Source organism: Oncorhynchus gorbuscha, linkage group LG14, assembly GCF_021184085.1.
Source record: "Oncorhynchus gorbuscha isolate QuinsamMale2020 ecotype Even-year linkage group LG14, OgorEven_v1.0, whole genome shotgun sequence".
Lineage (NCBI taxonomy): Eukaryota > Metazoa > Chordata > Actinopteri > Salmoniformes > Salmonidae > Oncorhynchus > Oncorhynchus gorbuscha.
Genome location: NC_060186.1, coordinates 24865686 through 24880856, shown reverse-complemented (window position 1 = coordinate 24880856; position 15171 = coordinate 24865686). Strand labels below are relative to the sequence as shown.

Genomic DNA, 15171 nt, shown 5'->3' with positions numbered 1-15171 from the left:
GTCTTTATGGTAGAGTGGCCAGACAGAAGCCACTGCTCAGTAAAAGGCACATGACAGCCCACTTGGTGTTTGCCAAAATGCACCTAAAGACTCTCAGACCATGAGAAACAAGATTCTCTGGTGTGATGAAACCAAGATTGAACTCTTTGGCCTGAATGCCTGGAGGAAACCTGACTCCATCCCTATGGTGAAGCATGGTGGTGGCAGCTTCATGCAGTGGGATGTTTTTCAGCGGCAGGGACGGGGAGACTAGTCAGGATCGAGGCAAAGATGAACTGAGAAAAGTACAGAGAGATCCTTGATGAAACCCTGCTCCAGAGCGCTCAGGATCTCAGACTAGGGTGAAGGTTTGTCTTCCAACAGGACGACGACCCTTAGCACACAGCCAAGACAACGCAGGAGTGGCTTCAGGACAAGTCTCTGAATGTTGCCCAGCCAGAGCCTGAACTTGAAGCCGATCAAACATCTCCGGAGAGACCTGAAAATAGCTGTGCAGCAACGCTCCCCATCCAACCTGAAAGAGCTTAAGATGCAGAGAAGAATGGGAGAAACTCCCCAAATACAGGTGTGCCAAGCTTCTAGTGTCATTCCCAAGAAGAATCGATGCTGTAATTTCTGCCAAAGGTCCTTCAACAAAGTACTGAGTAAAGGGTCTGAATACTAATGTAAATTAAATTTTTCTGCTTTTTTTTTTTTTTAATCACAAAAAAAACGTTTTTCTTTGCCATTATGGGGTATTGTGTGTTGAATGATCAGGGGGAAAAAAAACAATTTAATACATTTTTGAACAAGGTGGTAACGTAACAAAACGTGGAAAATGTTATTGGGTCTAAACGCTTTCCGAAGGCACTGTATATCCAATCAGATTTTCACGCTTGTTTAAGCTCTAAATCCTAAAGTGAGCACGAATGGTAACAACAACATCATCAATTAAACAGAGTGCTCTCACCCTTCCCTTAGGCTTATCTCACACCACCTGAGGTGCTAATGACCTTGTAATGGGCCTTGCATGTTATCAGGCTATATAATGCTGTGTATGTTTTTCACACAGTCATGTAGGTTAAACATGAAGTGATAGTCAATAACACATGTACAGTACGACTTTCAGCTCAGTGAATCTATGGCAGTTGATCGATGCCATGAATCACCCAATTGGTTCAATGTTTATTTTTAGATTCAGTCTTACATGATCTAGACTCATTTAATTCTGCTCAACACCATTTATATTGTAGTTGTATGCACGCAAGTACAATCCGTACTGAATTCTAGTAAGGAGGACCTACAGGCCGAGTCCCAACCTGTAAACTGTCTTTCTTCAGCCCTCGGCTTTCCCATTTAACTCTTGAGTGGCGGACTGCGACGTCCGAGTGGCCACTCAGTGGTGGATTTCCCAACAGCCCTTCTCTTCCTGTTCGATAAATCCCCTGGGCCAACACCCTTTACTACAGCCACTGGGTGTCCCGGGACTCCTGGCCGTGTCAGAACAACTCTGGGAGATTCTTGACTCTATGGTCCTGTACTTTCTCATCCGGACAGATGATAATAGAGAAGGAAACCGTCACTTTCCAGAGGCCTATAGAACTCTACAGTATTAGCACCTGTTCTATGTTCCCAGCCTTGTCTCATTTGCTTAGCCCACTTTCTTTCTTCTCTCCTTATTTGTTAATCCATTGGGCCACTTTAGGGCTTTTGGCTCTGGATATGGGGGGGGGGGTTCAAAACCATTTCCTTTGCTCCTCATTTAGGCCTTCACTATGAAACATTTCCCAGTTCCCTCACGTGCCACTAGAACTAAATTGTTTTGTTGTTGTGCGCCTGCAAAGTCCCCTCATTGATCAGTGTTTTAGGAGGGATACTTGAGGATTACATTTTGGCTGTCCTATCACATCTTAACCCTGCTTGCAAAACTGGATAATTTACTGTTACCAGCTGTTTGAAAGCCTACCTCTCTCAATGCAAATTGCCTGTTGAACCCCACTTTAAATTGAGTAAACAAAGTTTGTGATGCCAGTCGTCTGTTCTATCAACACCAGGACCTCGACCATCTGCTCCAAACTCCCGATGCCAAATAGACTTTTGGAATGTTTTATTTGTCCGTTGCTTCATTAGCATAAAATAAAAATAAATAATAAAAACCATCAGAGCTGTGCAAAGACAAACGCCCAGCAATCTGTCATGGAATGTGTATATGGGCTTGTACGACTTGGGGAAAGTTGTTCAAATTGTTCAACTTCTGGACAAAGCTCATAAAAAAAAAAAACATTTGACTTTCCAAAAACTTTTACAGCTATTTCTGAACATCATAAATCAAGACATGAGAAATCAGCAACTGCATCATGAGAAGAGGTATGAGTAATTACATAATAATTGTCATCGTGTTGCATCATGTTGTGAACATGAAACTGATGGGATGTATCATGAAACTGATGGCAAAACTGGTTTTATGCCTCCTGACTATCCATTGAAGCCCTTTCTGGTCAGAAACATAATGTTTTGAACTAGAACTCAATAAAAGTGCAATTTTCTGTTATCAACCAATCTCTTCTCAATGTATGCCTCCTCTAAGAGGTCAATGACCAGAGGTTCACGGCTTTCCCGACCCCAGGATCAAGTGACTTTGCTGGGTGTAATTGCATACACTGCCTCCTTACATCCGCAGTCGTTTTCCAAAGACCCAGTATACTGTAGCCTAACCCTGGAAAATGGGAATGTGACATCTCTTTCCCTTTTAGACGGAGAGGAATGCCCTGCCGCACTAATCGTTTCTGCAGGCCCGGCAATGCCCTGTCTGTCCCAATGATGTTGGCTCTCACTTTTTTCAAATGTAGACGCCAGCTGAAATGTAGCTAGGTTAGTGAATTGATTAGCACTAATAGCCCTGCTGCATGACTCTATCATTGCACCACCACAGTAAAGTTGTATTGAAATAGCAATTGTTTTGGTAGTGGTAGTGTCTGTTCTACTTAGGCTATGCATTGGGGGGGGGTATGACATAACCTACACTCATATCTGTGTTTACGTAAAATAGATGACCCTGAGTGAAGTAGTGGCCATGTTCTGTTATTAAAGCATATTGGTTGACACCTGCTCGATCATGGCTTGAAGGGAAACTGGAGTAGGAAGCGTGAAGAGTTCCCTTTCATTCATTCTTGATTCCTCGATTAGAGCACCAGTTAGAACTAAAGGTGGTCATATAGTAAGACTTCTTGTCCAATTGCCCAGTATTTTCTCAGCATTTGTCAGAGTGTATTCCTCAGAACACTGTGCAGATCTCCGAAGATGAAATATTTGAAATATTTCTGAATGGTCAGCCATTACCTCAATTAAGAAGTGCCACAGACATTGCTTACTTCTAACATCTTCCTTGCCTCTCTCTTCAAAAACCCACGAACCATTTGCAGGTGCCTTGCACAAAGTGTTCAGACTCTTCACCATCAATACATCAATACATCTCTATCACGAACCTGGTGTTCGGTATTCTGAGGAGACTTCCACTCTGGAAACTTCCATCCCTGAAAATAGGCTGCCTGTCTGTTTTCCAGACAGATGTTTCCCTCATGGAAACACACTCGGATCAGGATGGATCCTAATGGAAGCCAGATGACCCTGAATTCCATGACCATAATTATCATGCCACCATTAGCAGTCTGTTACTGCTTACGATGTGATACACTGAGCATCCGATGCACAGTTTGCGGTGGCTGGTCGGTAAATACAACTTAAACACTGTGTCGTCTGGTCTCTCTGTCTTCTGGGAACAGTGTGTCATGCCGGTGTCATGTTGGGAGAGGTGTGTTATGTCTACGGCTTAATTCAATTTGTACAACTACAAAGGCCGTGGCACGTTTATCTTGTGTAGTGACTCGGCAATGACGAAGTGCAGTGGTTTGCTTACAAAGAAGATGACAAATCCCTCGGATCTAGTGTACATTTGAGTGTGGGTTTGAAGATGGCGATGATAGATGGTTGGCTCTAGGTTAAGTGTTTTCTTGAAGCTCCAAACACTTGTACATTTACCACACCAGCACAATTTAAAGACCTCAGAGAAACCACGGAATGACCTGATGAACAAGAGGATGTTCTGACAGTCTGGTTTGGTACATGTACTGTAGTTATCCATTCACTCACCTGTTTAAAATGTCAATGTAAAATATTCATCCTCAACTTTCAGGTTTGATCTTGATTGTGTAAAGGCTTCATCGATCCACAGAACATTTGATGGTTACTACAACACATACATATATAGTACGGGAATAGTTCTGAGGTTGTGCAATGCTGATTTGAAAGAGGCATATCAAATCCACTCAGGCCAGGTGTCCGATTACAGTTAGTAATTTGCCTGTGCTTCGTTTGTCTCTCAAGGCCAAATTAATCTTTGAGCAGGGTTTTATGTGAAGAGGCTGTCTTTGGTTTCGATGCCAGGAGATCTTTTTGAACAGCGGCCTGGGTCAGGGTACCCCAGCTCTCCTCTCCTCGTCTGCGTAAGTCTGTCCGCTGCTGTCCGCTTCCTCGATGTGGCAGCTTTGAGCGGCCATCATAAAAATGAAGAGATCATACATACGCAGGGATGGATGCACCATGTGTTGCGTTGGATAATTGATGCGCCCCCTTAGAATGACTCCACCCCCTCATATCAGAGCTTGACATAAGTACATATTTACAATGTACATCTAAGTACTTATCCATCTGGCCTCTCTCCTGGCTAATGTCGTGGGGAATGTTTTTTGTTTGACCTTTCACCCTCTACTCTCAGATCGCCTTTTTTGTCTAGCCGCTCATTGCTTCATTAATTGCCAACCAATATATGAAGTTTTACGATAAATGTTTTACAGGTACCACTGTAACATTGTACATTATATTAGTGCCACGCCCCCTACTTCACAAGGATCCTTTGGCAATTATAATGGTCAAATAACTTTTTAGGTCCCTCCCAGTATAACTGTGGTGATTCACTAAGGATGGCTATTTGAGCACAGATGTTACGTGACAACTAGCCTCGGTCCAACATGATGACACCTGCATTGGATGACTCATGTCCCCTCTCAGTTCGAAGTGCTGCCCTTTAGTTTGGGGAATATTCCATGGGTCTAATCGACTGGTTCAAAAACAATTCTTCAATGTTTTACCTAATTTGTCTGCATGCCAACAACCCAACATTCAACTGAACTTAACTTTATAATTGAGTGAGGCGAGGGGAGCGTGGGGGATTTAAGAATGTGACACAGAGGTGTTTGGAGGTTAGGGAAGAGTGTGATTCACAACAGCCTTCGGCCCTAAATGATCCACTTGTCTGACTTTCACACGCAGAATATATATAGACTGAGTGTTTTGGCCCGAAGGATGGGCTACCCTGAAGTATGTCCATTAGGTGCCAGACCTGGTCGTCTGGTGGGTTACTGTAAATGACGGCAACCTCATGTTGTGAAACCAAACCTAGACTGGTGAAATCACTGGCCGTATAATTAGATTGTGTGTGTGTTTTCTCAATTACTTGACCATATTGAACACATTGTTAACGCTTTTCGGGTGGGAACAAGAAAGCCAAGTAACAGTCATTCATGCGGCTGTGAGAAAACAAAAGCTGAGACAAATCAAAATGTACTAAAGGCCCACCAAGGATATTTTATGGATAGGAATCTCTGGGTGGATGTTTTGATGAAAAACCTATAAAGGACATATCAATCACTGCTGTAATACAGTCTGGACTAATAACATAGTTTCCATAGTGTGTGAAAAAACAACTCCCCATTTTATATCAGTGACATACAGTCTGTAATAATATAATCATTTGTAATAATTGTCTCTGGCTTTAAACAAATGCCCCCCCCCCCCCCCCCCGAGTATTACCGTAACTACTGAAGAAGAGCGGTTGACAGTGTACGTAAGTTATCAGTGAATCAATACAAAACAGTGAGCTCATGTCTCAACCTGAGATGGTGTTATGCCAGGTTTAGTGTCTTGACTTATGTGTTCCTCCTTCTGATGTTCCGTGCTGCCAGTGTAGCCTCACGAGATAGGATGTGGTCTCTTTCCTACACAGTGTCTCCCGTCATTGCCACATTGATGGGAATGACTGGGAGGTGCGCAGATTATACATCCAGACAGAGTTGGCGGCCACAAATCTGCCCGCCCATAACCACCTCTGTCATTTTAGGACAATCCCCCACAGGGAAACCACTGTCCTCAGTCATTCTCATACACATGTTATATCAGGTGTCTCCCTGCTGCATAGCTCACATGTACTAAATACAAAATGACTCAGCTTGTGTCTGAGGCTTAGTGAATGTTATTTTCTCTGGCACATGGAGATTTCCATTTAAAAAATGGAACTAACTACCACAAAGGGAGAGACCTACCATAATTGGTCAGTGACTGTTGATCGGTATGTAGCTTATTCTTCAGAATATAAATTATGAATTGAGAGATACATTGAGGAGTCCATTTTAGGGTTGTAAAATTCCAGTAACTTTCCCAAAATTCCCTGCTTTTCCATAAATTTGGGTTGGAAAATTCCAGATTTCCTGCTTATTCCCTTCCAACCAGGATTTCTGGAAAACTAGGGAATTTTGGGAAAGTTACCCAAATTTTGCAACCCTAGTCCATTTATCTTTCTATGAACCAATGTGTGTCACCTAAACAGAGTACAGTTGAAGTCGGAAGTTTACATACACTTAGGTTGGAGTCATTAAAACTCATTAAAACCACTCCCCAAATTTATTGGTAACAAACTATATGGCAAGTCCGTTAGGGCATCTACTTTGTGCATGACACAAGCCATTTTTCCAACAATTGGTTACAGATAGATTATTTCACTTATAATTCACTGTATCACAATTCCAGTGGGTCAGAAGTTTACATACACTAAGTTGACTTTAAACAGCTTGGAAAATTCCAGAAAATTATGTCATGGCTTTAGAAGCTTCTGATAGGCAAAATTACATAATTTGAGTTAATTGGAGGTGTATTTGTTGATGTATTTCAAGGCCTACCTTCAAACTCAGTGCCTCTTTGCTTGACATCATGGTGAAATCAAAAGAAATCAGCCAAGTCCTCAGAAAAAAATTTGTAGACCTTCACAAGTCTGGTTCATCCTTGGGAGCAATTTCCAAACGCCTGAAGGTACCACGTTCATCTGTACAAACAATAGTACGCAAGTATAAACATCATGGGACCACACAGCCGTCATACCGCTCAGGAAGGAGACGCGTTCGGTCTCCTAGAGATTAACTACTTTGGTGTGAAAAGTGCAAATCAATCCCAGAACAAGAGCAAAGGACCTTGTGAAGATGCTGGAGGAAACAGGTACAAAATTATCTATATCCACAGTAAAACAAGTCCTATATCGACATAACCTGAAAGCCCGCTCAGCAAGGAAGAAGCCACTGCTCCAAAACCGCCGTAAAAAGCCAGACTACGGTTTGCAACTGAGCATGGAGACAAAGATCGTACTTTTTGGAGAAATGTCCTCTGGCCTGTTGAAACAAAAATAGAACTGTTTGGCCATAATGATTGTTATCTTTGGAGGAAAAAGGGGGAGGCTTGCAAGCCGAAGAACACCATCCCAACTATGGTGGCAGCATCTTGTTGTGGGGGTGCTTTGCTGCAGGAGTAACTGGAAGTGCTTCACAAAATAGATGGCTTCATGAGAATGGAAAATTATGTGGATATATTGAAGCAACATCTCAAGACATCAGTCAGGAAGTTAAAGCTTGGTCGCAAATGGGTCTTCCAAATGGACTATGACCCCAAGCATACTTCCAAAGTTCTGGCAAAATGGCTTAAGGACAACAAAGTCAAGGTATTGGAGTGGCCATCACAAAGCCCTGACCTCAATCCTATAGAAAATTTGTGGGCAGAACTGAAAACGCGTGTGCGAGCAAGGAGGCCTACAAACCTGACTCAGTTACACCAGCTCTGTCAGAAGGAATGGGACAAAATTCACCCAACTTTTTGTGGGAAGCTTGTGGAAGTCTACCCAAAACCCAGTTAAACAATTTGAAGGCAATGCTACCAAATACTAATTGAGTGTATGTAAACTTCTGACCCACTGGGAATGTGATGAAAGAAATAAAAACTGAAATAAATCATTCTCTTGTCACACCCTGACCATAGAGAGCCTAGGGCGTGACTGAGGGTATTCTAGTTTATTATTTCTATGTGGTGTTCGAGTTTATTTGTCTTTGTTGGTGATTTGTATGATTCCCAATTAGAGGCAGCTGGTAATCGTTGTCTCTAATTGGGGATCATATTTAGGTAGCATTTTTCCCACCTGTGTTTGTGGGATATTATTTTGTGTTTTGTGAATGTGCACCATGTAGTCACGTTTCGTTGTTAGTTTATTGATTTATTGTTTTGTTCTTGCTAAGTTTCACTTTATAATAAATATGTGGAACTCAACATCCGCTGCGCCTTAGCCCGTCTCTCCTCACGTACATGACATCTCTCTACTATTATTTTGACATTTTACAATCTTAAAATAAAGTGGTGATCCTAACTGACCTAAAACAGGGAATTTTTACTCAGATTAAATGTCAGCAATTGTGAACAACTGAGTTTAAATGTATTTGGCTAAGGTGTATGTAATCTTCCGACTTCAACTGTATACCTATTACCTGGGTTCTGAAGCACTTTGTACTATTTTTAGGGATTTCAAGTGGTTGACTCACAAGTGTAAATGGATTGTTAATCATGATTATGTCACTCACAGAGTTTGAAAGTGGATTAGAAATTCACAATTACACTTCCAACTCACACACATTCTTCGTTCGATTTTGTTATTTTGCCCGTACATCTTGGGGCTGTAGTTTCAAGATCTCTCAACACGGTTGGCACTGATTTCTAGTTTATGATTTCTATGTGGTGTTCTAGTTTATTTTTTTATGTTGGTGATTTGTATGGTTCCCAATTAGAGGCAGCTGGTAATCGTTGTCTCTAATTGGGGATCATATTTAGGTAGCATTTTCCCCACCTGTGTTTGTGGGATATTACTTTGTGTCCTAGCATCCTCGCGTCTTTCGAAGAGTAGAGCGCTGTGATGATCAACACCAACAAGGCAACATCCAGACCGGGGTTCTTCTCTGTTCTGTTCAGTCCTGTCCACTGACAGCCAGACGAAGTGTGGATAAAACGATAGCAGCAGCTGCCTTTGCCCGAGCAGATCTGTCAGGCCTGAGCTCACGGCTGTGTGCGTACTCTGGCTGTGTGCCCTCTGCTCTGACTGAACATCTCTCCTCTGCTTATCTAAATGTTTTCTCTCAGTGTGTGTCGGGAAGAGTCTGTGTTTCTGTACCCAGGCCCACCTTATAACTCTGATGTTTTGTGCCGTAACGACTGCAGTAAAGTGATGTTACAGACACACCCCATTCATGTTGTTCAGGTAATTTGCTCCTCAGAAGAATACTTTATAGACAAATGAACCGTTTTTATCATGCCATATCACGACTTGACATATTATATTATTCACACCACCAGAACACTAACTGGCCAAGTTTCTCTCGTGTAATATATACATTTCTGTCAGAATGCATGTCACTGATGTGATGGCTTTGATACTGTCTAATCTAACTAAAGGGGGCTGTTATATAGCGAACGATGACGCAAACTCTCCCGCGAGTCTATATCTCATTTCTGTGTGCCATTTCAAACAAGTGGGGGGAAAATAAGAGATTTAGAAAGTGGTTTCAAACTGGATAAGCCCTCTCTTTAGACGACATTCCCATCTAACAATGGTGTCAGGGGATCGATCGGTGGCAAGAATGTGTTTAAAGAGGACGTTTGAAGTCGTCTGTTGACGTTTCCTCCTCCTCTCACATTGCACGCCACTCTATGAGAGAGCCCATGACGCCTGCGGTGGGGCTGGGTTGTCTAAGCCCATCCCAAGAAGCTGTGGCTGTGGTCTCTCGCTTTCTCATTTCCCAGAACTTCTCTTTTGTGTAATAAACCAACATTCTTCAGAAAATACCTCATGCTTCCCTAAATTGGGAGGCTTTAAGTTCAACGTGGTAGTTCCATAATGGTCTTTGAGAAGTCATTCTCTTTAAATTAGGTTTTGATTCGATACCATACGCCAGATCTGAGCTATGCCTCGCAATTACGTTTAAGGAGGAACTTGTGTTCTGCTTTTAGTAGTCAGTCACTCACATGCACCTTACAGTTCAATCTAAGCCAATTCGTAGTCGTGGAGCCCTTGTCAATCATAGTAGGTACAGGAAGACACTGGTTGTCATTATAGGGACCTCGGTGTAGCTCTAAAATGCTTTCCCTGCTCCACAGCCCTGTCACGCTAACCATTACGATATCACGGTTGCTATTCAGAGAAATCTTCTATCCATTTAGTTGGTAGTAGGACTAATGCATACTGCATGTCCTCTCCTCTGCCGGTGATTTTCCAGACTGTGGTAACGCTCTACTTTGTCTTCTTTCCCAGGTGACGACACCAACGTTCCCCGTGGTGGTCAAGATGGGCCATGCCCACGCCGGCATTGGCAAGGTAACCCCCCCCCCCCCCCCAAACCACACACACACCACCACCACTAAGGTCTGGGCACTCCCTAGCCGCTCATCTCTCCACCCCACCATTACATGTCTAGTCTTGATTGGTTTGTGTTTGTAATGCTAACCTATTACATACTGTGCAGTAAGGAGTTGAGCTGTACATAACAGACCAGGCTCCTTATCTCTTCTCTGTGTATCTCTGAGCCAAAGGGATGATGGCATGACATCCCTTCCATAAGCAGACTATCAGTCTCGGAGAGGAGGTGGAGACGGGTGTGATGCTGAGCTGGATCTGGTCCTTGTCGAAGCCCATGATCTCACAGCCTGTCTGCTAGGAAGGGACTTTGGGGGCTTTTTCAGGTTTTTTTTTACATGTTATTATGGAGTTAGGGAGGAGATATGGGCATGACGTGGGCACCGGCATGCTGATCAGTGTCGGGATCTGAAGACCTCTTCTAGTTAACTCATTAAGGCCTGGATATGCTACTGCAAGTGTGAGGAGTCTGCAGCGGTGCAGAAAATAGACAACGCTTGAACATGGATATATCCTAATTTCTCCTTATATCTTATTCCTCCTCTTTGTTTCACCATTTTGTTCTACAGTCCATGTTGTTCTACACTTCATCCTCCATTGAATACAACATTCTAAACTCTGGAGAGAAGCCGTCTCATGTCTCGTAACCCCAAGACTATTTTTCTCATTAGGCCATTGTAAATAACAACAAGGATTAAAACAAGCATGTGACTGTTCGCCTCGGGGAACCCAGGCACCGGGCAGGCAGCATAACAACCCAGCTAAGTGGGTCATTAGCAAGTGGCACCACCACAGGGTGCGCGCAAACACACAGGGAAGCAAGCAACACACACACACACACACACACACACACACACACACACACACACACACACACACACACACACACACACACACACACACACACACACACACACACACACACACACACACACACACACACACACACACACACACACACACACACACACACACACACACACACACACACACACACACACACACACTTTCAACAGCATGCAGTTCAGTGAACAGTCAACCAAAGTGAGTGATTACTAGCCCCAAATGGAGCCCACCTTCCTCACATATAATACAGAACCTCCCGGGCCGAGTCTGTGTGTTCACACAGTACACAGGGGGAAGCACTTCCTATACGTTTATCCCCCCTTTCCATCTGAAGGGCTGGGTGGGGTTTCCTATTTTACAGGAACCTGGAGTGCTATAGAGTTCCCACATGCCCTCTGGCTCACTTAGCATAGGCCCATTGTAGACCAGGACCTCACTTAACTCCTCTGACCTCACAGAGGACTTAGAACTGGGGGAGAGAAGAGAGTCTGGATGTAGGCCATTCAAGTGCTCCACATGGCTTTTAAGTTGAGCTGAGAGTCTCTTGACAAAAGACATTAAAATTCAAGTATCTGGAGTTGTGGAATTGGGACTAGGACTATGGCCAGTGTTACGATTTTCAGTTGTTTTTTCAGTTGTTTTTAACACTACGTTTGCGTAACCTAATGTAATAAACTGCAGAGGGTTTTCACTTCAACAGTTCTTTATGATCCGTAGCCCAAGTCAAATGTTACGGCAATATCTTGTAGGATGACAGGGTGAATAGCCGTTAAAACAAAGATCATGATTGGCTACTTCGATCTTCCCATCCTAGTCTAACGTCAATCCATTTTGTTTTGTATTTCCTTTTAATGATATCAGATCTCGGAAAGAGACCTTTCCAGCCTGTCCATCGCATGGAGTTGTTAATCCCGGTTTGGGGAGTTACGAATGGCTCACTAAAGGGTAGACGGACTTAACAGACACTAGGGAATATTTCATAACCATCGAAACTGGGCAGTGTCCGGGATCACGTTGCTTTCCACCTCAACCAGCTCTCGATCCAACTGCCAGTACATACCCTCTAAATGACCTTATGGTTTCTGCTTCCAGTATTATAGTTGACTTTATTTACACCATGGTTTGGCTTCTTTTTCTCTGGCTCTCCAGAGGTATTGGGTTTTACCTTTGGAACCACAGTGGGTAACCAAGTGCACAAATACTTTCCTCATATGAACAGAGCAAAACCATTTCCCCCCCTTGTCTAGCTACCTCCGCCTCTATGTCAAACAAACTCAAGATGCTAAGTAAGAATCGTCAAAAGTAGTTATGACAAAACAGAGAATGAAATGCCCGATCCACAAAGTGGGCCAACTCATATCTTTACCATAGGGACCTCTTCATCTCACTTGACAATTAGGCCACAGGAGAGAAGAAGAGACGAGCTGAAAGGAGAGAGGAGTGTGGGTGGGAAAGGGAGAGCATCAGTCCAATCTGTCCCTGTCCACGACAGCGCCTCACTGTTGCCACCGACTCCCACTGCCATGACGGATGAATCATAATACCAAAGATAACAGCCAGAGGGGATGATAATGAGAGTCAATGGAGGGAATATAACGGGAATGTCCAGGACTCCGGCTGCTATCATCATCCATCATATGGATGATGTACATTCAGACAGCCGTGCATTACGGGCTGTTGATTTATGGCTGTCTACTACTCCTCTGACCCTTCTCCCGTGGTCTGAGGGAGTTTCTGGAGTGTTGGAATCCCTCTTTTGTTAGCTATCAATACAGACATGTCTGGTTGGTACTTGAATTTCTTAGGCATAGTGTGCCTGTCAGTTAATGTATTTAATCAAACTTGTTTACATTTAAAAAGACAAAAGATACTGTAGATTAGCATGTACTGTATGAAAAAAAAGGAATCTACAGAATTTGAATGTTTGTTCTCCTTGGATACGTTGTGGGTCGATTGAATTTAGCTACTGTTTGTCATTTCCATCAAAATGTTGTCTAGCATATTAGTGGTGGAAGAGGTGAGTTTACTCCCTTACTTTGTAAAGGGCTTTTGACCACCTACTGCAGGTGGAAACCCGCTATATAAATGAAATCAATTATTACTGCACTGTCTGTATATGACGTCATTGTGTACCTGATGAACTCTCATGGATGTGAGAAACATGCAGCTCCTAAAATCCTAACATTTTCCAGAGAGGAAGCTTTTCATTGTCCTGTCTGTGTTGGATTTACATTCCTGTGGGATTCTAACAGTCTAGTTCAGCTCCTGTCTCATTGCTTTTACAGCATGTTTGGTAATTAACCATCACAAAGCAACAATTAGGCATAGCTTCCTGCCGATTAACTAATTAGTGGTGTCCTCCTGTTTCAGATCAAAGTGGAGAACGAACTTGACTTCCAGGACATTACCAGTGTGGTGGCGCTGGCCAGAACCTATGCCACCTCTGAGCCCTACATCCTGTCCAAGTACGACATCAGGATCCAGAAAATCGGCAACAACTACAAGGCCTACATGTAAGTATGATGTCGTCTCTATGCTGTGTACACTGGGTTTTGTCTGTGACTTGGACATGTCAGCAATGAATGTGACTAGAAGGAAACTATATGGCTTGCATGCGAATGACTTTACCAGAGAGAGAGAGGGGGGGGGGGTTGACATGGAAACAGAGACGGATGAAGAGAAACATAAAAAGAGACAGAGAAATAGAGAGATGGCGAGAGAGACAGAGACAGGCCCAAGAATAGTCCATCCTGCATACCAATATGAGCGTGGGAATAGGCCCATGGTACGCCCTTCCCAGTCAGTGGAGCCATGCAGGGCTCTCCTACACAACAGCACCTTTTCTACCCAGGGACAACGACCTGGGTTGCACCCTGAACTGGCGTTCCATTCTGTCTCCCCAGAGGGAAGTGACAGGATCAGCCGACGTGGCTGTGACCACTGGGCAAGTTCAGCCTTATAGTCTCAATCTCAGTTTGAACTAATATAATCTTCTCTGAGTAACCAGCCACTTCAATTTCAAATGCTCAACAGCACCCTCAACAACAGACCTTTGCAATAAATGTAAAACACCATGCACAGTAACAATGACAGTGTGAATCTACGCCCTTTCTACTTTCACGTCTCTCAATCCGAACAATTATTGCCTGACTAAAACGAGTGGAATTTACCTCCTTATCTCCACTTATTTCCTCGGCACCAGTCATGAAAGCAGGTCTCCAACCGACCGTTACACAAACATAATATAGGCGTACATTGCAATCGTCATCAGTGTAGAATTCAACGATAACAGACCCCCCCCCCCTTCCCCCAGGGTCTTCCGTTGAACTACAAAAACACAATGACTAAGCTAGCTGACCATTGCTTTCCATTCCGGTCCAGAGAATAGCTGAATGCCTGATTCATTTCCTTGATTTTCTCTTTGATTTGATCTCACCTTTTCTAGGAGGACGTCCATCTCAGGTAACTGGAAGGCTAACACAGGCTCAGCCATGCTGGAACAGATCGCTATGACAGACAGGTAAGCCGGCCTATAGACATAACAGATAAGCCTTGTTATGAGACATTCTGAAAGCTTAAAGATGTATTACTGTGTTTATTAATGTGCACACAAGTAATTACAAGACAATGTGATGGGAGTTTAGAAGGCAAGTGAAAAGTGCAGGTGCAGGAGTGATAAAAACGAACAAACCTGAGGGTTTCAAATATGTCATACAAGCCCTTCAGGTTAGCAAAAGTTGTTTTTCACTGCCCAGGTCTGTTTTGTAGTTGACAATGACAGTTGTGGATGTCACTGT

The 15171-nt window shown here is 43.3% G+C and overlaps 1 protein-coding gene across 1 annotated transcript in view; it reads left to right on the top strand.

Moving 5' to 3' along the window:
- The window catches only part of LOC123994679 (synapsin-3-like), a 143338-nt gene that overhangs the window by 107759 nt on the left and 20408 nt on the right, over nt 1-15171 (top strand). The window contains exons 7-9 of the mRNA XM_046297577.1: nt 10427-10489; nt 13745-13887; nt 14820-14894. Of these exons, the coding sequence (XP_046153533.1) occupies nt 10427-10489; nt 13745-13887; nt 14820-14894 (281 nt within the window). The remainder of the gene's footprint in view (nt 1-10426; nt 10490-13744; nt 13888-14819; nt 14895-15171) is intronic.